This window comes from Sorex fumeus, unplaced genomic scaffold, assembly GCF_029834395.1.
Source record: "Sorex fumeus unplaced genomic scaffold, SorFum_2.1 ptg000013l, whole genome shotgun sequence".
NCBI lineage: Eukaryota > Metazoa > Chordata > Mammalia > Eulipotyphla > Soricidae > Sorex > Sorex fumeus.
In genome coordinates this window covers 14,205,560-14,230,819 of record NW_026606070.1, presented here as the reverse complement: position 1 = coordinate 14,230,819, position 25,260 = coordinate 14,205,560, and the positions used below count along the sequence as shown (strand labels likewise).

The window sequence follows — 25,260 nt, the reverse complement described above, 5'->3', positions numbered from 1 at the left end:
TTCATTAAGTTTCTGTCCAAGAGTTTAATTTATACCTTAAATGTTCTTAAACTAGTTATTTCCTCAAGTTTTAGGGAATTCTATAAATTTTAAGACTTTCTAAACTCAAAATTTTCAATCTGAAAAGATGACTTGAATTTTAATGTTAGCAAATTTTGATCTGGAAATTTAGTTTTAGCAAACTATTACTGGAACTGTTATTTAATTTTATTATTTTACTATATTGAATACGTCAGTGGGAGCTTGCCAGGCTTTGCCGTGAGGGCAAGATACTGTCAGTAACAAGAAGTCTCACAATGTAGACGTTACTGGGCCCGCTTGAGCAAATCGATGAACAACGGGAGGACAGAGCTACAGACAGTGCTACTCTACAATTGCTATATATGAACAATATGCCAGGACTCTTATAAATGAAGCATTATCCTCAGAGATTTTCTTGGCTGGAAATGCAGGTTCTCCTACCCCTGTGCCTGGCTGTCTTCACTCGGGCACCTTGGAGGGGGTGTGTTGATTTTCCCTCCCTGCCCCAAGCAGAACCCCAGCAGCAGGAAACCTCCAGAACCCAGCCAGAGCCATACTCAAGGCCACTCTCCACAAGCTCGGATGAGCCTCATGCACGAAGGAACCGACAGAGGAACCCAGGTATGCAGGACCCGTGGCTGAGATCTCCAAGTCTGCTTGGATAGGGACTGGGCCTCCTCCACCCAGGTCCCCCATTTCCCAGTAGCTTGGCAGTCATACCCACAAAGTGCCCCCCAGCACTGTGTAACCTCATCAATGGTCAAGATCCAGAGACTATAAAACAAAACTCGCAGAAGAGAGCAATGTATTCTCTGTCCCTCTCAGAGAACCCGGCAAGCTACCCAAAGTATCCCATCCGCACGGCAGAGCCTGGTAAGCTACCCGTGGTATACTCAATATGCCAAAAACAGTAACAATAACAGACTTCATTCCCCTAACCCTGAAAGGGCCTCCAATATGGCAGTGTTGGGAAGGACGAGTAAGGAGAAGCTGCTAAAATCTCAGGGCTGTGACGAATGGAGCCGTTACTGGCACCCACTCGAGGAAATCGATGATCAATGGGATGACAGTGATACAGTGATAATTGTTGATCAAATATTTTTGTAATTTGGAAGCCTACCATCTGATTAAAATGAGAACCATAAATCATAGCTCTTACAGTTGATAAAATTCACCCATTTTCAAAGTGAAAAAGGGGCCAAAGAGATACTACAGTGGTTAAGTTACTTGCCTTATATGGTTCCTTGAGCTCTGCTAGGGCTGATCCTGAGCATAGAGTCAGAAGTAAACCATGAGCACAGCAGGGTGTAGCCCAAAAACCAAAAAGAAAAAAAAAAAAGAAGTGATACAGGAGATCTGGAGATTGTACAGTGGCTAAGACACTTGCTTTGATGCAGCTAATCTGGGTTCCATCCCTGGCTCTGCATATGATTCCCCGAGTTCTTCCAGAAAAGATTCTGAGCACAAAGTCAGGAGGAGTAAGCCCTGAGCAGAACTGTGTGTGACATCCCAAAAAACAACAAAAAAAGAAAAGGAAGTTTTTAGCTCTCAACTTTATGAGATAATTAGGAGCTATTAAGCTCATTTCATGAAAAAGCAGCCCACAGAAAGATTAAAAGTCACACACCGTTGAGACCAAAGGATTGTTCAGTGGCAAAGAACTGCATTGAGAAGGTGAGATGACAACTTTGACCCTGAGCACTGCCCTACATGTACCCAAAGTGATCTCAGTCACACTGCCAGTTGGAATCCCTGCCACTACAACAAAGTGTGTGATCTCTGGCACAGCAGTTAAGTGTGTGAGCACCATAACGAAATGTTCAAGTACTACAGTCCTGAGTCCAAAGCATCTCCCCTCCTCTTTCCCTCACTTCCTGCGAGCACCATAAGCAGAGTGTGTGATCTCTAGGCATTACACAGCAGCAGAAATAAAACAATGGGATGGGGGAATACATTTAAAAAGAAAAACACTTTCATTTTATTTTATTTTATTTTTTTATTAGTGAAACACCATGAGGTATGGTTGTAGATTTACAATTTTTTGTGCTTGGGTTTGATTATACAATGATCAGATACCCATCCCTCCACCAGTGCCCATTTTCCACCACCATGGATAATATCCCCCCCACCCCCATCCCCCCATCCTCCCCTGCCTCTGTGGCAGGGCAATCCCCTGTGTTCTCTCTCTCCTTTTGGGTGTTGTGGTCTGCAAAAGAGGCATTGAGTGGCAAACATGTTCAGTCCATAGTCCACTTTCGACATGCATCTCCCCTCCTGGGAGGATCCTCCAAACACCCTTTATTTGGTTTTCCCTTCTCTATCTGAGCTTCCCTTTCCTCTAGAATGCCCGACTGGCCACTAAGCTATGGAGTACTCCTCCTGGTTCTGATCTCAGCTATTCTTGGGTATTAATCTCATATTTTGTTACTTTATGTCCCCCAGATGAATGCAATCTTTCTATGTGTATCCCTCTCTTTCTGACTCATTTCGCTTAGCATGATACTTTCCATGTTGTACCACTTGTATGTAAATTTCATGACTTCATCTTTTCTAAGAGCTACATAGTACTCCATTGTGTAGATGTACCAAAGTTTCTTTAACCAGTCATCTGTTCTTGGGCATTCAGGTTTCTTCCAGTTTCTGGCTATTGTAAAGAGTGCTGCAATGAACAAACAAGTGCAGATGTCACTTCGACTATACATTTTTGCCTCTCTGGGATATATTCCCAGGAGTGGTATTGCTGGGTCAAATGGGAGCTCAATTTCTAATTTTTTGAGAATCATCCATACTGTTTTCCAGAAGGGCTGAACCAGTCGACATTCCCACCAACAGTGAAGGAGTGTCCCTTTCTCGCCACATCCGCGCCAGCATCGGTTGCTTTGGTTCTTTTGAATGTGGGCCAGTCTCTGAGGTGTGAGATGGTATCCCATTGTGGTTTTGATCTGCATCTCCCTGATGATTAATGATGTAGAGCATTTTCTCATGTGCTTTTTTGCCATTCGAATTTCTTCTTTGAGAAAGTTTCTGTTCATTTCATTGCCCCATTTTTGGATGGGGTTGGATGTTTTCTTCCTGTGGAGTTTAACCAGTATTTTGTATATCCTGGATATCAACCCCTTGTCAGATGTGTATTCGGCGAATATCCTTTCCCATTCTGTAGACTGTCTTTGTATTTTGGTCACTGTTTCTTTGGAGGTGCAGAAGCTTCTTAGTTTAAGATAGTCCCATTTATCTATCTCTGTTTTCACTTGCTCAGACAGTGGCATGGCATCTTTGAAGATACCATTAGCTTCAATGTCATGGAGGGTTTTGCCAACTTTATCTTCAAAGTACCTTATGGTTTCTGGTCTGATGTTGAGGTCTTTAATCCATTTCTACATGCAGAAAAGTGGGCTCAGAACTCTGCCTAACACCATGTACAAAAGAAAAACACTTTTAAAAAGTAATACATATTCTAGCTATTGTAAACAGTGCTGCAATGAACAAACAAGTGCAGATGTCACTTCGACTATACTTTTTGACCTCTCCGGGTTATATTCCCAGGAGTGGTATTGCTGGGTCAAATGGGAGCTCAATTTCTAATTTTTTGAGAGTCGTCCATACAGTTTTCCAAAAGGGTTGAACCAGTCGGCATTCCCACCAGCAGTGAAGGAGGGTCCCTTTCTCGCCACATCCACGCCAACACAGGTTGCTTTGGTTCTTTTGAATGTGGGCCAGTCTCTGTGGTGTGAAATGATATCTCATTGTTGTTTCGATCTGCATCTCCCTGATGATTAATGATGTAGAGCATTTTCTCATGTGCCTGTTAGCCATTCGGATTTCTTCTTTGAGAAAGTCTCTGTTCATTTCATTGCCCCACTCTCTGATGGGGTTGGATGTTTTCTTCTTGTGGAGTTCAACCAGTACTTTGTATATCCTTGATATCAACCCCTTGTCAGATGTGTATTTGGAGAATATCTTTTTCCATTGTGTATACTGTCTTTGTATTTTGGTCACTGCTTCTTTGGAGGTGCAGAAGCTTCTTAGTTTAAGATAGTCCCATTTGTCTATCTCTGTTTTCACTTGCTTGGCCAGTGGCGTGACCTGAGTGCCCGAGAACAGATGACTGGTTAAAGAAAATTTGGTACATCTACACAATGGAGTACTATGTAGCAGTTAGAAAAAATGAAGTCATAAAATTTACATACAAGTGGTACTACATGGAAAATATTATGCTAAGCGAAATGAGTCAGAAAGAGAGGGACAGACATAGAAAGGTGGCATTCATCTGGGTAACATAAAGTAACAAAATAAAAGACTAACACCCGAGAACAGCTGTGATAAATACCAGGTTGTTCACTCCATGGCTTAGAGGCCAGCCGCACACTCCAGGGGTAAAGTCAGCTCAGATAGAAAAGGGAGCACCAAATAAAGGCTGCTGGGAAGATCTGCCCAGGATGGGAGATGGCTGCTGAAAGTAATCTATGGACCAAACATGATTGCCACCCAATGTCTCTTCTGCAGACCACAGCACCCAAAAGGAGAGAAGAACAAAAGGGAGTGCCCTGACACAGAGGCAGGGTGGGATGGGGGATGGGGGTGTGGGAGGGATACTGGGATTGGTGGGGGTGGAGAATGGGTACCAGTGATGGGATGGGTACTCGATCATTGCATAACTGAAATCCAAGCACAACAACTTGTAAGTCTACAACTGTACCTCATGGTGTTTCACTAATAATAAATAAAATAATAATAATAAAAAATATAAAAAGTAATACAAAAATTATGAGACTAAGTTTGAATTCTGATGGTCTTTCCCACTAAGTATGCTGCTTATCTTTCCATTAGATACTACCTTGTTCCTCCCCAAACCAACCTAAAAGCACATAAACCATTTCCAGGGCATAAATGTGTTTCATTTTACCACTGGGGTGTACTTGAATAGGGTTCCCATCTGGAGTGCCATTTCCTTTCATCTTCCTCTTTAAAAGTCCTCCTATCCTTCCACATTGTACTAAAATAAAAATGTTTATGGTAGATTCTATTATTTTTTACCTTTTGGAATCTCTCAGTCCTGTCCTTATACTGCTTTCTTCTTCTGGTAGGATGTTTTTGTACTTCCTGCATAGCCTCGGGTAGTTTAGGTTTATAGGGTTGCTCCCATCACAGTATTCCCATTCCTGTGTTTATTTGTAACTTCTTTCTTTGTATTCTGTTGACTTCTAAATATTGTTTTCCTCTTCTCCCTAAGTCCTTTGCATAGTTTATTCAGAGAAATGTCCTTTCTGTATGGACACAAGAAAACAGTATATGCTATGCTTTTGTAATGTGACTCGCAGTGATATTTTCCTCCTGGGCATCACATAAGCCTCAGCTGCCTTTACTTCCTACTGCCCCACAAAGCAGGGGCCCGAGGAGGGACTAGATGGAACCAGATCAAGTGGTAAGCTATGTGCTACCCTGGCATCGAGATAGGCCTGGCCACGTGCCATAATGCTTAACTATAAGTTAAGAGCTTGGTCATAGACAAATGCTGTCATGATCCAAAAAGTAATAACTAGACTCGGACCCTGCTAGGGTTAGGAATGATTAATCTGGCTTGAGGGCTGTAGTCTGAGTCTGTGACAAGATGTTCCCAGGAGAGCTGCCCTACAAGCCTCAATGTATCTCTTACTGTGTCCATACAAAAACAAACTAGTATTAAAATGTTAATACTAGTTTTTCTCCTCTTAAGGGAGAAAAACACCATAAGAGGTATTTTGCCTGAGGCAGTCAGGGAGGGCTTTGGAATACCTCTTAGGAGGTGTTCCCTTTGAACTTGGTGGGCACTCAGGAAGGGCTTTCTTAAGTTGATTTTGCTACCAGACAGAGTGCAGTGTCAACCCAGAGTGCTGGGGAGTTGGAGAGATAGAGTGCTGAGGAGAGAGTGGGAGAGAGATGAGCAGGAAAGACAGGAGGAGATGGGAATGAGGGGAGTGTGAGACTAGAATGGGAGGCTCAGAGAAACTGGGGTGGGGAAAATGGGTCAACTTCACTCCATCATTGTCCCCAGCTTCCCTCCCACCATCCAGCCCAGCCTGCCTCCCAGAGAGGCACATTTTTAAGTTTGGTTGTTGTGGTTTGGATCCTGTGCTTTAGTTTTCAACCATATTTTAAAAGAATGCACACTTAGTCTTACCCAGGCCTAGATCCCCACTTATCAGAAATCGCTTGATAAACAATTGTGGAACTGAAATGAAATATGTGCCTTTGTACTCTCGTAAACATATGCATGAAACCAATTCTCCTGCAAAGCCGTAGTATATCCTTGAGAACAGTAATAGCTTTGGGAAATTTTCCATAGTGCTCATAAGGGATCCTTTCATAAGTTATCTTGCCAATAAAAAGGCTAAATAGAATATTCTCTCTCTCATTACTCATGTTATTTACTTAAAGAAACAATTGGCCATAAGAGAATAATCATAAAAGAGCTAACTCTAACAACTGCCACCACGAGTGCTAGCAATAGCATATAGTTATTTATCAAGAAAGGGAAATGCAATGAATAAAATGTATCAAACTAAGAAACTTGAACATTTGACAATGACTTTAACATACTCAGGCAAATGTTTCTCAATGTCCTTCTAAAATCTTTAAAAAACAGTTCTTGTGAAAAGATCAAAAAGAAGTTTAATCATGATGAAAACGTGACACGAGACCCACAGAGGTGTCTGATGACTCAGGTCTGTTCTGCGTGGTTACATATTGTGGAATTTCCTCTGACCTAATAGTGGAGAATGAGGGTGCACATGCTCTCTACTGTTGCGATAATATAAAAAGCCACGAGGCTCCTCCATCCAGCACAAGTCCCAGAGGACAGCCTAGCTCACAAGCTTCTAGGACAAGAGCCAGTAAGAAGTTGGAAAGAATCTACTGGAGAACATGACTGCCAAATTGATTGCTGGACTTCTGGCAGCTTTCCTGCTTTCTGCAGTTCTATGTGAAGGTAAGCATCGTATGGAGCTATAAGGCGTACCTGTATTCAATCTTCAGAAAGCAGGATTCACCTCAAGGCTTTGATAACAAACATCCTTTTGTTCAGGGGAAGAAGACTTTAGTCATTTCATGTGAAATTGAAATTTTCGGTTTTGCAGACTATATCTGTGACACTTCGAAAAGTATCAAGGTTGATTAATAAGATATTCTGCTTCTCTTATTTATAATCAGCCTTTTTCATATATCTAATACAGATGTGTGAGTCAGCTTATATCTTATTAGAAACTGCGTTTATCCACAATAACATGGAGCAAGTTTACGCAGGCAACTTTATTCCATTTTCTTGAAAAATTTAAATTTTTGTTTGGTTTAAAGTCTGCCTGAAAGAATATAGATCTTGGGATCCGCCCCCTATGAAATAAATATAGCTCGAAATGTTTATGGTATATAATTTCTACATTTTTTTCCTCTTGACTATTATGAAATCTTTTTGTTAGCCAGTCAAAAATGGTTTGGCCAGATGAATACTCTGCTTTCAATTTCAAAAAAGAGTTGGGTAGAGATGTGATGTTTATTAAACACATACTCATCAAATTGTCATATTATAATGAAAGAGGAAGTGCTTAGAAATGGGGTTCTTGAAATCAAATCTCAATTCTTTTTTCCCTCCACAGATGCCGTAGTTTTAAGAATTAATGGAGAACTTCGATGCCAGTGCATAGAGACGCATTCCAAACCTTTCCATCCCAAGTACATCAAAGAGCTGCGGGTGATCGAGAGTGGACCTCACTGCCCACATTCAGAAATCATGTAAGTACTTAAAACAGTGGCCAGGGCCAGACAGTATAGCAGGGAAGACACTGGCTTTGCCCGGTTGACCCTGTGTTGACTCCCAACTCTGCATATGGTACCTTGGGCACTGCCAGGAATGATCCCTGAGAACAGAGCCTGAAGTAAGCCCTGAGCACTGCTGGGTGTGACCTAGAAAAAATAAAATAATAATTATAGTATAAAATGTGATCATATATTTTTCCTTAGCAAGCCTAAGAAGGTGGGAATATCCAAAATGAAAATTCTACACACTAGTCATATAGTAGTGAGCAAAACAGAAAGGAAAATTTCTTTGTACGGGAATTAAAATATGCATCGTCCATGACTCGCTACCTTGAACTTACATTTAATGCCTACAGTTAAGGAACTTGAGTGGCAAAGTGGAGTCTAAAACCTGCTTAATATTAATTTCAATCATATTTCTCTTGTTTCAGTGTAATTCTCACCTCAAATAAAGAAGTCTGCCTGAATCCTAAGGAAAAGTGGGTGCAGAAGGTTGCGCAGATATTTTTGAAGAGGTGAGGTTTTGTTTCCTTTTAGATTGTCCATTTATCCTGAGACCAACGGTCCCTAAAAACTGGATTTCTGGACCATAACAACAACTCAAGAAGCTAAACACATGCTGGCATGTGGAAGGCCCGAGTTTAGTCCCCAGCACTGCTTGGTCCTTGGACAGGGCCAGGAGTGAGCTCCTAGCACAAAGCTGAGAGTGTTCGACCCTGAGCACTGCTGGGTGAAGCCCAAAGGGAAAAGAGGAAAAGATTATTTATCCTGAGACAAATAGTCCAAAAGTCAGTCTACACATTTCCTGGTGCTACTACAAATGTTCTGCTTCAGCTATCTCTTTTCACCGGCAGTAAATGTATTTGTGAAGCTCACATTTCTAAGTTTATACTTGGAAGTCTGGGTTTGTGCCTTTGTCCTGGATCATTACTATAGTTATCTTTTATGATCAGAATTGTCCTGGTTTGGGGATAACTTATCATATTCATAGCTGAATATATATGGTATTTTAAAGCAATTAATATCTAAGGCCATTTATTTGCTGTCAAATATTTTTAAGAATGATAGCATCTTTAGTAGAGCATTGCTAATTTTAATTTGTTTTTTTTTTAATTTATTTTCAGAGCTGAAAAGAAAGACATAGAAAACTAATATTCTCCATGTTTTCCAAGAGTTCTTTAACAGAGAAGCCAATGAAACTTCAAACAAATCTATTTTAACAGTCTGTGTACAGTGTGGAACTTGTGGTCAGCTGTCAAAAGAAGTTCAGGATGCCAGTTAAATATGAATTTTCATAAAATCATTGATAGTTTTTTTCAATATTCCATGTATATTACCTTATCCAATATCTAGGACACACTTACTAAAAAAATTCATTTTTACCAAAATTCAAATATAACTGTGCTATGGAGGGGATGCTGATCAGAATCTATGAGACTCTTTTTCCTTGTACTTCGATTTATTCCTTATTCACAAACAGGAGAGAAAATATCAGGTACCACACATCCTAATGTGAGGGCTAAAAATAATTTAGGGTTTTTTTTTTCATGGCTTCAAATGTAACTTATTCACCTATTTATTATTTATGTATTTATTTAAACATAGCATTGTATAGCACTGTCCTTCTGATGTTCATCGATTTGCTCAAGCAGGCACAAGTGACGTCTCCATTGTGAGACTTCTTACTGCTTTGGGCATATCGAATACCTCATGGGTAGCTTGCCAGGCTCTGCCTTTGCTATGCGGGTGTGATACATTCGGCAGCTTGCCCGGCTCTCCAAGAGAGGCGGAGGAGTCAAACCAGGGTCGGCCTGGGTCGGCTGCATGCAAGGCAAATGCCTTGCCACTGTGCTATCGCTAATTTAAACATAAAACATAATAATTTTGGGGTGTGAATTTGGAAAATTGGGAAAGGAAACACTGTTAATAAGACAGTAGGGAATAACAGGACAGATGGGGGTGGACTTATATTTATTTTACATATTAAATCTTAGAGGACTATTTTGCTCTGGGTTACTATATTTTGATCGGTTGCCAGATTTTGCAAAATTAAACCCCGAAATGGGATATTTGACTAATTCTTATTTCAGATGAAAAAGAATGCTTTTTTAGTACTAGTGCATAATTATATGATATTGTAATTGAGCCAGCAAACAGCAAAAGTTTACAAAACAATATTAATTGTCCTGCCAGTAAATTTTTGCCATGTAAAAATGTATTATAGAGAGAGAGATTCTGTAGTTTTTATTTAAATTTTGTTTTTAACAGTCTTAATTTATCAACTCTGAGATGTTTTTTATGTTACCAAAGAGAATTATTTCACTGTTTTGTAATATTGAAATAAAAAGCATTTAAAATAAATTTGTTACCTATGTCATCAAGTGTTCGTCTTTTTTTGGTAGTTTTGGAATTTATTGAGGGTTGGGTTCCTGGAGAGAAGGTCCAATGGGCTGAACACAAGCTTTTCTTGCAGGAGACTAGAGTCCAATTCCTGTCCCCACATGGTCCCCAAGCACCTGGGGAGTGACCCCTGAGCACAGAGCTGAGAGATGAGCACTGTTGGGTATGATCTCATTGGGTAATCGCTATCTCTTTGCGTATATTAAAATCTTATTTGATTTTTAAAGCATAAATGTATGCAAAATTTCAAGCTTATATTTGTCATAAAATAAAATGCTTTTCCAGAGATGGTTTGCAAATAATAGCCCCTTCAATAGGAGTTGAGGAATTTCTCAACTGCGCCTTATACATATTTTTCTAATAAAGCTGCTTTCAGATTTTCAATAATCCGGGTGATTGGAAGATAAGTTTTCATATAGTTTAACACAACTGAAAGACATGAAAGAAGGAAAGGAAAGTGAAAGAGGGAATCAGGGTATGCTTTTAAAAGTGCTTCTCAGCATACTGGAAGCAAAACCATCAAATAGGAAGTAAAGACTTTTAAAATAAAATTCTAAGCCAATCATTTGTTTATTATTGTTTTGTTGTTTGGGGGGGGTCATACCTGGCAATGCTCAGGGGTTACTCCTGGATTTGCACTCAGAAATTACTCCTGGTGGTGCTCAAGGAACCATATGGGATGCCACGAATTTAACCTGGTTCAGCTGCATGCAAGGCAAATACCCCACCCACTATAATGTCACCCTGGTCCCCAACCAAGCTTGTTTGAAAACAAATTAAATAAAACTCTTTAGAGTAAAAGTATAATAATTAAATGGCAAGAACTCAGTGGATATCTTTTATTTTTTGTCACAAATTAGATAGAGCTGAAAGGAAAATTGGAAATTAGAAATCTCAGATATAAAACCAAAGAGCTTTTTCTGGACTTGACATCAGAGAAGTCAAAAAGTAAATCGAGAGGTCGGAGCAATAGCACAGCAGATAGGGTATTTGCCTTGCATGTGGCCCACCTGGGTTCAATTCCCAGAATCCCATATGGTCCCCCGAGCACCACCAAGCCACCAAGAGTGATTCCTGAGTGCAAAGCCAGGAGTAACCCCTGAGCATCGCTGAGTGTGACCCAAAAAGCAATAAATAAATAAATAAATAAATAAAAGTAAATTGAAAAAAAGAAGCTAAAATATGTGGAGGACAAGAAACAAAATCATATCAATGTCCAGTCATAATTTTATAAGCAGAAAAGAGACAAAAGAATTTGAGATAATAATGATTAAAAATTGTCTAGAAACAATGAAAAATAAGTTTCAAAGAAGTCCAAATTATCAATGCTTACCAGTGCATACAAAAAAGCTTCTTTATTTCATCTTTATTGCTTATTATTTTTAAGGTCGAATGCTTTTCTTCATTTTCTCCTCTATATTATTACCATATTCTGCCAGCAAACTAAGTTTCTTTGTTCAACACATTTCCTGTTGCTCAACTCTCCACTTTTGCAGTCTCTCTTTTTTTTTTCTTTTTGGGTCACACCCGGGAATGCTCAGGGGTTACTCCTGGCTCATGCACTCAGGAATTACTCTTGGCAGTGCTCGGGGGACCATATGGGATGCTGGGAATCGAACCCGGGTCGGCCATGTTGGTTGGGTGCAAGGCAAATGCCCTACCCGCTGTGCTATCGCTTCAGCCCCTTTTGCAGTCTCTCTTAAGGTTGACTATACACAATGTTAACTATTAAAAAACAATTTTAATAAAATGTTGATAGGACAAATATAGCAGGGTCCTTCAGAGCAAAAAAACAAGGGGTTATCGAACCTCTCATAGTTTTATGACAAAATTTGTGCTAGAGTCTGAAAGATGAGCAGATCATCACACCAATGGAAGAAGGATGTGGAGGGAAGAGTAGCCGAGATGACAGGGGAGATAATAATGTATAAGCAGAATCTATAAACTCGAGTAGAGGGGTGAAGGGTGTTAGTGGACTTGGAGTTTGGCACAAAGTCAAACCAGCATAACCTGAAGAGGACAAATGGGTTATAAAATACTCTCAAGATGCTTAGATTTGGGATTAAAAACTCCAAGTGGATTCCAATTAACTGTCACTTTCTTTATTGTTATTATCATTTTTATATTTTAAAAAATCTCATCTTCAAGCGTTTTTTTTTATGCATTGGAGATTGAATCATCAAAGAACTGCCAACCTTGTTTTACTTTGTTTAACCTCTTGATATGCTAAGTTTTATGCTACATTATACATCTTTGTTTTTATTTCATTTATTTGTGGATAGTGGGGAGGAGTCAGAGACCAGCCCTGGCAATAGTTGGCCCAGCCTGACAGTTCAGAGCTTAAACTAGTGATGAGAAGTTGCTTTGGCAAAACGGTGCTGGGGATTACCAGCAATACCTCAACATTGGTGAACAGGGGACATGCCAGGTCCTTACCAAGATGTTCCTTTGGCAGGGGGATCGATGGTACAAGAGATCGAGATCTGTTCTTGTATATGCAAGATGTGTGCTCCAGACCTCAGTGCAATCTCCCCCACCGTTAAGCACACATCTGAAAGCAATGCGGAAGACATTTGCACTGAGCTGAAGAATCTTGATAATTTTAATGATGAATGCTTTAATATTTTTTAAAATTTATTTATTTATTTATTTTGTTTTTTTGTGTCGCACCTGGCAATGCTCAGGGATTACTCCTGGCTCTGCACTCAGAAATTATTCCTGGCGGTGCTCAGGGGACCATATGGGATGCAGGGAATTGAACCCGGGTTGACTGTGTGCAAGGCAAATGCCCTACCCATTGTGCTATCACTTCAGCCCTGAATGCTCTAACATACTGACTTCTTTATTTTATCTTTACTGCTATTTTTAAAAATTCAAATGCTTTTCTTCATTTTCTCCTCTATATTGTTACCATCTTCTGCCAGCAAAGTAATCCACTGAAAAGGCAGCAAGATTATAAAATTGGAGATGTAGCATTATAGAAATGAGTCAAATAGGAAAAAATGAGTGAGAAAAAGGTGAGAGAAACAGTGAGGAAAATCCAGTCCACTTGTTGAATTTAATTTTTTTGCTTTATTTTATTCAACAATCATAGTAAAATTACATATAATAACACAGGTATTACTTGTACAGTCATATACACATATTTGAACATTAGCTCTATTTCTCTTTATCTTTTATCTTATTGAGGAGATGACAAATTACAAATCTAATTTCTCTAAGTAAAGACATAATTGTATGTGTAGACACGTACCCATCAAAAAAAAAAGGCATGGAGAGATAATAATAATTTATTCACCTGAAGTTAGGATTGGTGCAAAAATACTGTAGTAGAGTGTGTATTTAATATATGGAATCAAGTCCTTTTTATGATTTTTTTTCTAAAAAAAAACAAGAAATAGAGTTATACTTCCAGTTACCTAAGCAAAATCTTTTCCTCTTGAAATTTTGGTCAATAAGCAATGTTTATTAAAAAGAATTTTAATGCAATATTTTCTTTATTTTGTGGCTACACATGTCTGAATACATTAGAAAAAAGAAAGAAAAATGGTTTGCCTTTTGCCTGTGGTAATAGTGTAGCAAGAAAGAATTGCTTAAGACTGTATTAACCCTGCAATAACAAAAGAAAGTTTAAGAAAACAATGATTTCTCAATACTCATTTAAAAGACAACCAGACAGCAAATGACCATAGGTTTGCTGAATTTGCAGAGATTACCCACATTAAGTAGGAAATTTTCCAATAAATCATAGCAACTAAAAGCTTCTTTCCCACAAAAATCACAGATAAAGTAATCAGACATTCTCCAAAAGACTACTTAATGATCAAAGAACTCTTAAATGCCAAATAGCTCTTAAGAGTCAAAAACATCTAAGGAATAGAGAAAGCAAACTTCCTTCTAAAGTTGTGTTCTCAGAGATAAAAATTAATCTAATATATTTTCTTGTTCCAAGGCTTTGTAACATTTGCAATAGATTTAAAGCAGCGTCCTAGCAATGAGCCTAGCCCTTCATCAGCAAGAGTGGAAGGCTGAGGGGGATCAGGGCCGGAACCTCAGTGCCATACCTGCTGGCTTGCTTTCCTTCCTTTCTACTTACTTTGTCACAAGGTTCCAGCAATACACAATATTCTCCTTCTCCTTGCTCCTACCTGTCATCTCGGCTTCTGAAATAAGAACCATTTGTGTAATACCGATATATAAGAAAGATATATATGCATAGTGTATCTGCTGTCACCCAGTGCTATCAGATAATCTACTTATATCTCCAATGTGAAAAGTTAAAAACTGACCAACTCACCAACACTTCTGGGTAGCTCAGCTGACTTTTAAGTGTAAGAAGGGAATTCCAAACACTTAACACATTCATCTATACAACAGAAAAAAATCTAAGGATACAGCATCTTGTGAATGACCTTTGAAATAAAAGAAAACCTTACCCCCAAAATTATTTTTAGATAAAATTTACACAGGAAAATAAATAGACATTTCCAGTCAAAATTTGCTTCTAACAAATCTAGAGCAACTTCCTCAATCCTTTCCCGACCATGGACTGCTTCTGATCTTATTTTCTTCCTGTGGCCCTCATCTTACCAGTTGTTCCCCTTCCCCCTCACCCCTCTGATTTGTGTGGTTTTTACGCATGTCCTCCTTGGAGTATCATTATGGACCATAGGGTCTTTGTAAGCCATATCTCATATGAGCCGTATGAGAAACACTTATCTGGAAGAACATTCTAATAGCTGTGTTAGGTTGCATGGTTCAGGTCTTATGATAAAATCTTAATACATCTAAATTTTGTTTCATAGGACATGATTTAGATCAGATTTTAATTATGTGGCCTACTGATATGGTTCTTCCCACTACCTGCAAGCTAGATAATGGATCTGCCTTTCATCCCATGCTACTCAAAATGCTTTTCCATTCATAATTTCACTGTTCTTCTAATCAAAATGTTTATGAGATAGTCTTTTGTAAAGTCAATATCTCTGTCTAGGTTTCCTTTTTGCCTTGTGCTTCCAGTGGTATTCATCCTGCCCCGCTAAGGCCTCTGTAATCCCCAGAATCCCTGTTGAAAACACACTGTGACAACTTCTTGTCCAGCTCTCTAGGTCACCAACAGCCTCAGCAGATTAAATTCATGAGTCATTCTCCCATCAACTTTCCATACTTGATTTTTCTTTATATGCTAGTCATATTTCATAAACAGATGATTACATTTTTTCTTAGTAAATTGGAGTTATTTTTGATAAAATTTACAAATATATATCTGGATACTAAAAGAAACAAACCTTATGTACGCAAGATCCTCATAAATAGCACTGCATTAACTGGAAAAGGATTCTGAGGTCCACTTTTTTTTTTACTGAATCACAGAGAGCTACAATTACAAAACTTTCATGTTTGAGTTTCAGTCATACAATGATCAAACATCCTTCCCTCCACCAGTGTACATCTTTTTACCACCAATGTCCCCAGTATCCCTACCCCACCACCAAGTATCACTACTTCCCCGGCAGACAATTTTCCTCTTACTCTCTCTCTACTTATGGGTATTATGGTTTGCAATACAGATACTGAGAGGCCATCATGTTTGGTCTTTTATCTACTTTCAGTACACATCTCCCATCCCAAACGATCCCTCCAACCATCATTGACTTAGAATCCCTTCTCTATCCCAGCTGCCGTCTCCCCCAGACTGAGGTCTACTTTTAAGACTTTTCTAGCATTGCATTTTTTTTTAAAGAAGTATTTTTCCGTTTCCCAGGTTGCTAAAATCCTCATTTTTATTTTCTTTATCTTGAAATGGAGATGAATTAGTAATAATTATATTAGAATTTAATGTCTTCAACATATAGTATTGATTTTATGTAAGTTATGTACATGTGGTTTTTTTAATCTATATCTTCTCCAGTTATTTAAAATTTGAAGTAGGTGCTGGAGAGATAGCTCAGTTGATTAAATGCATGCTTTGCATGTAGGAGATTTGGGTTGCATTCCTCATACTGCATAACCTCTGAGCATTGCTAGGAATGACTTCTGAGAATCTCTGGGTGTGACCCCAAAGCTAAAATCACTGTCCACTGTCACTGTCCTCCCGTTGTTCATCGATTTGCTTGAGCGGGCCCAGTAACATCTCCATTGGAGACTTTGTTGTTACTGTGTTTGGCATACCTAATACATCATGGGTAACTTGCCAGGTTGTGAGGCTTTCATCCTGTCTGCAGTGCCTGACTCAGGGCCTGTGATATGACTTGGCAGGAAACAGAGAGCCCAAACAAGTTCTAAATCTCTTTTTAAGAGGTTGCTAATACCATTTATAAACTCTTCATTCTCATAGACTAATTTCTTAGAATCCTAAAACCTGGCAGTGAGGATTTCAATATAAAAAATTGGATACATTCACTTCAGAAATAATTTGTTAATACTCATCTTTGCCAGAGGGTCATGAAATCCTACAAGCCTATATACTAAATTCAAAATGATTTTCTTCTAACATGATAATGCCAATCTACTTAATGCCTCTTCATCCATTGTCTTCTAATCTTCTATCCTCTTTATTATTCTTTACTTTCTTTTTTTTTCACCTTCTATTCTTGGCTTCTCTCTTGTTATTCCTTCTTCAAATATATACTGAATGGTTATGTCTGGGAACAGGGGCTAAGATGTTTGCTTTGCATACTCCAGTGAATTCTCTGGCACCCCATCTGGTTCCCTGAGCATCACCAGGATTGATGCCTAAGTGTAGATGCAGGAGTAAGTCCTAAGCATCTCTGGGTGTAACCCATTAACACCTCTGGGGTATATGAAATGCAACATTTTCTAAATAAATGAGATAGTAGATAGAGACACACTAATACATAGAGTCTATATGGAGAGAGAAAGAGAGAAGAGAAAGAGAGGGAGGGAGAGAGAGAAGAGATGAGAGTTGGTAGTATGTGTTTTTGTTAGAAAAGATTGGGAACACTGATGGAGGGAACAGTTGACACTAGTGGTAATTTCTATGAAAACTCATTGATATTCAGAGGAAGTAATTACAAAGAAAGAGCATTGAGATTTTTACCTTTTTCTTGATTTTACTGACCTATACATTACTTACAGTACAAAGATTAGGGCATCATGAATACTCTTACATCTAGTAGCTGTAAAACAACTTCCACAAAGTTTTCTCCAGTAACAGACCTATTTATTGCTAAGTTGACACAGTTGCCTTCCTCTACCTTGAAATCACACAATCACACAACCATCCTGTTATTCATCAATTGCCTCGAGCAGGCCCCAGTAACGTCTCTTCGTCCTAGCCCTGAGATTTTTTTTTAGAAAGTGCCATATTCAAGGCTCTTTCAGGGTTAGGAGAATGAGACCCTTCATTGTTACTGGTATTTGGCATATTGGGTACGCCACGGGGAGTTTGCCAGACTCTGTCGTGTGGGCAGGTTACATTCCGAAGCCTGCCAGTTTGTCTAAACTAGGAATGAGATGATAAGATGTCGCGCGGCCGCGAATGTGGCTGCGCGCTTCCGGTAGCTGGGTTTTATAGTCTCTGAATCTTGGCCGTTGATGGGATTACACGGCGCCAGGGGGCCAGTTGAAAATGGGTGCAATAAGTAAGTTTTACATATTTATCCTTACTTACAAATCTTCTAAATAGCATTAAATTGTATTAGCTTATGTTATGGACTAAATTCTGTTCACTTTCTTCCAGATTCATATGTAGTGTTTCAAACTCCCAGTCCCTTAGAATATGAATTTATTTGGAGATTGGTCTGCTGTATAGGTGTAAGTAGTGACAATTAGGTCATAGCCGAGTAGAGTGGGCACCTAATTCAATATCATGTGTGTCTTTGTATAAGATGAAAAATGAATACACACACATGGAAACTGAACTTAAGGATAAATCCAGAGATAAATGTGATGCCCCTATAAGCTAAAACTTTCAAAAACTTTCCATAAAAATTCCTAGAAGCTAGGCAGAGGTGTGGAAGAGTCTTCTGAATAAACCAATCCTGCTGGTGGGTAGATTTTCTGCTTCTAACCTCTAGACTATGAGACAATAAACTTCCATAGTTCGATTCACGCAATTGGTAGCACTTTGTTATAGCAGCCTTGACAAACAATTACAGACTATATTTTTTAAAAATCAGTAAAACACTTCAATGAGACCATTGCTTTATTCTTGTTATGGGAGATTTAGCAAAAAAATGCATTACTTCTTTTCAGAAAATCGACTACTTCAATTTTTTATAATAAAGATCTTAGCTAGAATTCTCACAATATATGGAAAGAGTGTATTGGAAAATTGTTAAGAGTGTGATCTTGGAGCTACACTTGGTGGTCTCAGGGCTTCCTCCTAGTGCTGAGCTCAGGGATCATTCAGGTGCTGAGGGGACTGTATGTGGTGCCCAGGGATTTAACTAGGGTCAGTCACTTGCAAGGCAAGTGTCTTATCTTCTGTACTATCTTTCCAGCCCAAAGAGTGACAAAACTATTTATAGACAAACATATCAGGAATGTCATGCTCATTAAACTAACCCCGTAAGGAGCATTAAATAGCCTCCTATAGAAGGTAAAGAAACTCTACTTGGGGGATAGTAAGATAATAAAAACTTAAAGTAGGGGAAAGAAGTGGAATAAAATCTTGTACAATGCACAAAAGACTCACTTGCTTTGAAGTTCAGAGGAGATATTGGTGCAGAACTTCAGAGATAAACTACATGGTAATCACAAGGCATACACAGAGAACAAACATAAAGAACACAAGCAAGAAAAAGCAGCTTGAACTTGACTGTTTCATTAAAGACAGATGTCAAAGTACAAGGAAAGAAAATAAACAATGATTGAATAATCCATACATAATCCATACAAAAAAACATGGTAATAAATTCCATAAATTCCTTGATTTCAGTTAATGTCACTTCATGTCAACAGACTGAACTCCTTGATCAAAAGGCACAGAGTGCCATATAGATGAGTTCGGCCTTTTGCTGCTCACAAGAGACACACCTGAAAAGTCAAGAGGCAAATAGTTGTTAAAAGGAAGGTTAGGATGACCACATTCATATCAGAAAACATATACTTCAAATTTTAAAAGATTATAAAAGACTTAAATGGACATTAAATAATGGTCAAAGAAACTATACACCAAGAGGACTTATATTAATGTATATGCACCAAGTGAAGGATCATCAAAATATATAAAGCGACTCATAAAAACTTGAGAAAATGTTATCGACAGCAACATAATAGTATTGAGAATTTTTTTTTTTTCTTTTTGGGTCACACCCAGAGGTGCTCAGGGGTTAATCCTAGTTCTGTACTCAGGAATTTCTCCTGGCACTGCTTGGAGAACTATATGGGATACTGAGGATTGAATTCAGGTCTGCCGCATACAAGGCAAACGCCCTACCTGCTGTACTATCACTCTGGACCCAGTATTGAGAGGTCTTAATGCCCCTCTCACATCACTGTGTATACCTACAAGACAAAAAATAGGCAAAATGGCTTTAGAGGAAGAAATGGGAAAAGTAGTTTAGTCAAACCTGTACAGGGCTCTCTATGCCCTGAAATACATTCTATTTCAGTACACCTGGGACATCGTTGAAGACAGATCATATGCTGAAGTACAAGACTATAAAAATAAAGATGCTGGAAATCATATCTAGGATCTTCTCAGACCACAATATTTTTTTAGAAATTATTCCTGTTTCTTTTATTTATTTTTAGACCCTTTTATTATTTTCCTTTTCTTTTTAATTAGTGAAACACCATGAGGTACAGTTATAGACTTACAAATTTTTGTGCTTGGGTTTCAATTATACAATGATCAAGTCCTCATCCCTCCACCAGTGCCCATTTTCCACCACCACGGGTTCCAGTATCCCTTCCACTCCCCATCCCCACCCCCCATTCCACCCTGCCTCTGTGGCAGGGGATTCCCTTTTGTTCTCTCTCTCTCCTTTTCGGTTCTGTGGTCTGCAAGAGAGGCATTGAGTGGCAATCATGTTTAGAACACAATATTTTGAAGGCAGAAATAAATCAAAAACAGAAATCTGGCAAAACTGGAATACTTGAAAATTAAACAATATATGATTGTACCAGTAGGTCAAGATAAACTTAAGGAAGAAACAAAAAGGTTTCGTAACAAATAAAAATGAATGCATAAATTACCAGGATATATATGACACTGGAAAACTGAACTCACTATGAAGTTCAAATAATGTAAGCATTCATTAGGGAACAAGAAAGGTATCAAATAAAGAACCTAAGTACACATCTTAATATACTAGATTAAGAATAACAAATAGCCCAAATTAAGCATAGTAAGGAAATTAGAAAATTTAGAGCAGAAAACAATGATATAGAAACCAAAAAATCAATAAAACCAAGAACTGGTTTTACAGGAGAACAAATAAGATGAACAAACTTACTTATACACACAAGGGAAAAAAGAGATAAATATCTAACAATTTGGATAAGAACTCAAAGATTAGATAGTAAAATATATAGGTTTGCTCTTTAAATCCATGTTCTCCCTTAAAAACAAATCTTGCTTTCTCTGTGTTTCTTTGCTTGCTTTCTCTTTATTTCCCTCTGGGGAAGCCTGTATTCTCTTTTGAACACGAACTTACCACTATTTACCATCATTTCTTTCTAAATAAGTTTCAACAAAAAACTGCCTTGCTTCAAAAAAATTACAACAGATTGTACAAAAACACTGTCATGAGAAAACTCTGAACAGTTTTATGCCATGAAATTTGAAAACATAGAAGAAATGGATAAATGTTTAGAATCCTAAAACTCTTCAAACGGAATCAAGTTGATGTGGAACACTTGAACAGATCAGTTATAGAACAGAAATTTTAAAAGTAATTACAAATTTCCTTCAAACAAAACTCCATGTCAATATGAGTTCACTAGTAAGTTCTTCCAAACATTCAGAGGACCTACTTCTTATTCTTAAATTCTTTGAAAAAGTTGAATAAAGAAAATACTTCCAATTTATTTGAGGCCAACACTACCCTGAAACAAAATTAAATAATAATAATTATTATTATATTATTATTATATTAATAATTATCAACCTCCCGTTGATCATCGATTTGCTCGAGCGGGCCCAGTAACGTCTCCATTGGAGACTTTGTTGTTACTGTGTTTGGCATATCGAATACGTCACGGGGAGCTTGCCAGGCTCTGCCGTGAGGGCGAGATACTCTCGGTAGCTTGCCGGGCTCTCCGAGAGGGGCAGAGGAATCGAACTTGGGTCGGCCATGTTGGCTGCGTGCAAGGCAAATGCCTTACCTGCTGTGCTATGGCTCCAGCCCAAAACAAAATTATGTGTATGTATTATGTATGTATATATATATGTATATATATACATATATATCAATGTACCATAACACATAAATAAAAAAAGATAAAATTCATATAGTCACAGATTTTTTTATTTGCTTTTTGGTCCGTGACATATTCAATATGCCAAACACAGTAACAACAAGTATCATGATGGAGACGTTACTGGGCCAGCTCGAACAAATCAATGAACAACAGGAGGACAGTGCTACAGTGCTACAGTGCTTTTTGGTCACAACAAGCGATGCTCAGGGGTTACTCCTGGCTCTGCACTCAGAAATTACTCCAGACAGTGCTCAGGGGACCCCCATATTGTATGCTGGGAATCAAATTTGGGTTGGCCACGTGCAAGGCAAATGCCCTACCCACTATGCTATTGGTCCAGCCCCAGTCATAGATATTTTTAATGGGCATGAAACAAATACTGTTCAAATTTGTATGGAGTAGTACAACTCCATGAATAGTCAATGCAATATTGAGGAGAAAAATGAGAGGCATTTCCTGACTTTCAATTATATTTTAAAGTTTTAGTAATCAAAACTGTAGGTTAATAAGATTAAGACAGACTCTTCAGTAAAATTAAGATCCCAGAGACAAACTTTAAGATCTATGGGGAATTATATAGAAGAGATAGTACAAGGATAAGAGATTTGCCTCACGTGCGGGCTGGAGTGATAGCACAGCGGGTAGGGCATTTGCCTTGCATATGGCCTATCTGGCCGATCTGAGTTCAATTCCTCCACTCCTCTTAGAGAGCCCGGCAAGCTACCCAGTGTATCTTGCCCACATGGCAAAGCCTGGCAAGCTACCTGTGACGTATTCGATATGCCAAAAACAGTAACAAAAAGTCTCACAATGGAGATGTTACTGGGCCCGCTCAAGCAAACTGATTAACAATGGGAGGATAGTGACAGGACTGTGACAGTGGGTGACCCTGTTTCCATCCCCAGTACCCAATTTCTTTACATTTTATGGGAGGCCATTTAATGCTTCTTAACATGTTTGCATACTGGGCATGAACTTCTTTAGTTGTGAAGATTTTTGTCACTCCTTGGCTGCAGAGATGGTATTGGAGATAGGTACTTGCTTGCTTGAGAAGGACCCTGGTTCAAAGCTTCAGCATTCACAAAACTCAACAGCAAAAAAGTCAAATAACTCCATCAAAAATGGAGAAATGAAATGAACAGACATTTTGCCAAAAATAAATAGTTCTGAATAACAAGCATATTAAAAAGTATTCATCCTCATTGTTTATTAGGTAAATGTAAATCAAAGTGACAAAGAGCTATCTTCCACTGATGAGAATGGCATATATCAAAATGATTGGAGACAACCAGTAGACCAGTATTGGCAGGGATGTGGTGAAAGAGGAACACTCAGGGTCAGAGAGATAATATGGCAGTAAGGCACTTGCCTTGCATTAGTCCAACCCAGGTTCAGCACCCCATATTGTCTCCTGAGCCTGCCAGGAGTGATCACTGAGTGCAGAGACAGAAATGAGTCACGTGCATAGTAGGGTGTTCCTCAAAAACAAAAGAGAAGAAAAGTAAAGAAAAGGAAAAGAAAAGAAAAGGAAAAAATAAAAGAATAAGGAACACTTTCACTGTTTGGTGAAATGTCTGATTCAGAGTACAAGGAAAACAGTGTGGAGATTTCTCAAAACTTAAGAATAGAGCTACCATCTGGCCCAGCAATTCCAAGCCTAGCATTTATTCATGTACATAAAAAACATTAATTAAAACTATTTGTATACCTACGTTCACTGCAGAACTATTTATATTAACCAATATCTGGAAACAGACCATATGGTGGACAACACTGGAGTAGATAAAGAAACTATGGTATAAATATCCTCTGTCACTGTAGCACTGTCCTCCCATTGTTCATTGATTTGCTCGAGCAAACTGTGAGACTTGTTGTCACTGTTTTTGGCATATTGAATACGCCACAGGGAACTTGCCAGGTTCTGCTGTGTGGACATGATACTCTTGGTAGCTTGCCGGGCTCTCAGAGAGGGTCGGAGGAATTGAACCCAGGAGGAATTGGACCTGGGTCGGCCGTGTGCAAGGTAAACACCCTACCCGCTGTGGTATCGGTCCAGCCCATAAATCATAAATATCTTCAGCTACAGAAAATAGAAAGGATGAAATCTGACATTTTGCTACAACTTAGTTTAACTGGAGGGTATCATACAGAGAAAGTAAGTCAACAAATACCTAATAATCTCATTCATATGTGGAGTACAATAGAGATGTAGTAAGGAAATAAACAATGGTTGAGTATTAATGAAAGAGGATCTAGAGATTTTGGTATGGTACTGCTGGTACACTGGTGGTGGGTATAGTCTAGTAACAATGTATTCCTAAAACATTAATATGAGCGATAGCACAGCGGTAGGGCATTTGCCTTGCACACAGCCAACATGGCCGACCCGAGTTCGATTCCTCCGCCCCTCTCGGAGAGCCCAGCAAGCTACCGAGAGTATCTCGCCCACACGGCAGAGCCTGGCAAGCTCCCCGTGACGTATTCGATATGCCAAACACAGTAACAACAAAGTCTCCAATGGAGACGTTACTGGGCCCACTCGAGCAAATCGATGATCAATGGGAGGGCCTTTACTTTACTTTTATTATAAATCACAGTGCCTGTATTAAATTCTTAGTAAAATAAATTAAAATGGAAGTTTTCAGTGTTCTTAGGGTTTACTCTTTGTGATTCTCTGTCAACTAGAATGAATAATGAAATACTGGCACTCAAGGATGCAGTGATACTTGTCCCCGAGGGGCCAAGGGATCACCTGTATTCCTCTAGCAGTGTTCAAGGCTTCTAGGACCACACCTGGCAATGCCTGAGGGGATCATCCACTGCTAGAGATTGAAATTAACTCCAAACATGCAGGGTGTGTTCTCTAAATCATGTACTACCTACAGGTTCCTGGCTACAGGACAAGTAGCACTGTGCTCCCGTTGTTCATCGAGTTGCTCGAGAGAACCCAGTAATGTCTCCATTGTGAGACTTGTTGTTACTGTGTTTGGCATATTGGATACGTCACGGGGAGGTTGGCAGGCTTTGCCGTGTGAGTGGGATACTCTCAGTAGCTTGCCGGGCTCTCCAAGAGGGGCAGAGAACTCAAACCCGGCTCTGCCGCATGCAAGGCAAATGCCCTACCGCTGTGCTATCGCTCCAGCCCACTACCTACATGACCCCAAATAAAAATAAAAACCAAAAGGCATAACCTAACAGAAAATTACTTAGGGACTTCCAGATACTGTGCCAAATCTTCTATCCCACTTTACCTGTATAAGTGTTTTTTTTTTTACATTTGGCAGATAACATATTCAGACACAGAAGTTATATAATCTGCTTATCATTACATAACTAAATAGCTGTAAACCTGAGATTAAAATCTGAGAAATATCTGTTGGATACTCTTGCCCGTAAAGGCTGTAGGAATTCACAGAATAGCAAACTAGTAACCATGACAGGGAGAATCTATGCCCGATTCTTTGTGGTCCAACACTGTCCTGCTGGTGAAGAGCCCGAGAGATCAGCACACATAATGTTTCAGTACAAGCTCCTTCATAGCCTGCGTGCTCTGGTCCTGTCAGCCACACAAGGATAACAGCCATGTTGCACCTGAGATGCACTTAATCTGCATGGCACAAGAACTGGTCCTATTTTACCTATCTGAGTTTTCAGGGAGCT

The 25,260-nt window shown here is 39.0% G+C and overlaps 1 protein-coding gene across 1 annotated transcript; it reads left to right on the top strand.

Moving 5' to 3' along the window:
* Nucleotides 1-6,878: 6,878 nt before the first annotated feature.
* Nucleotides 6,879-8,328, top strand: CXCL8 (C-X-C motif chemokine ligand 8). Its single transcript, XM_056111487.1, has 3 exons — nt 6,879-6,985; nt 7,650-7,785; nt 8,241-8,328. Exons 1-3 carry the CDS (start codon nt 6,922-6,924, stop codon nt 8,326-8,328), a joined length of 288 nt encoding a protein of 95 aa, XP_055967462.1. The 5' UTR covers nt 6,879-6,921.
* The last annotated feature ends 16,932 nt before the right edge of the window (nt 8,329-25,260 follow it).

Coding starts and splice junctions, on each gene's coding strand:
- CXCL8 (XM_056111487.1), top strand. CDS start 6,922: ATGACTGCCAAATTGATTGCTGGACTTCTGGCAGCTTTCCTGCTTTCT. Junction 6,986..7,649: donor TTCTGCAGTTCTATGTGAAG/GTAAGCATCGTA, acceptor TTCCCTCCACAG/ATGCCGTAGTTTTAAGAATT. Junction 7,786..8,240: donor TGCCCACATTCAGAAATCAT/GTAAGTACTTAA, acceptor CTCTTGTTTCAG/TGTAATTCTCACCTCAAATA.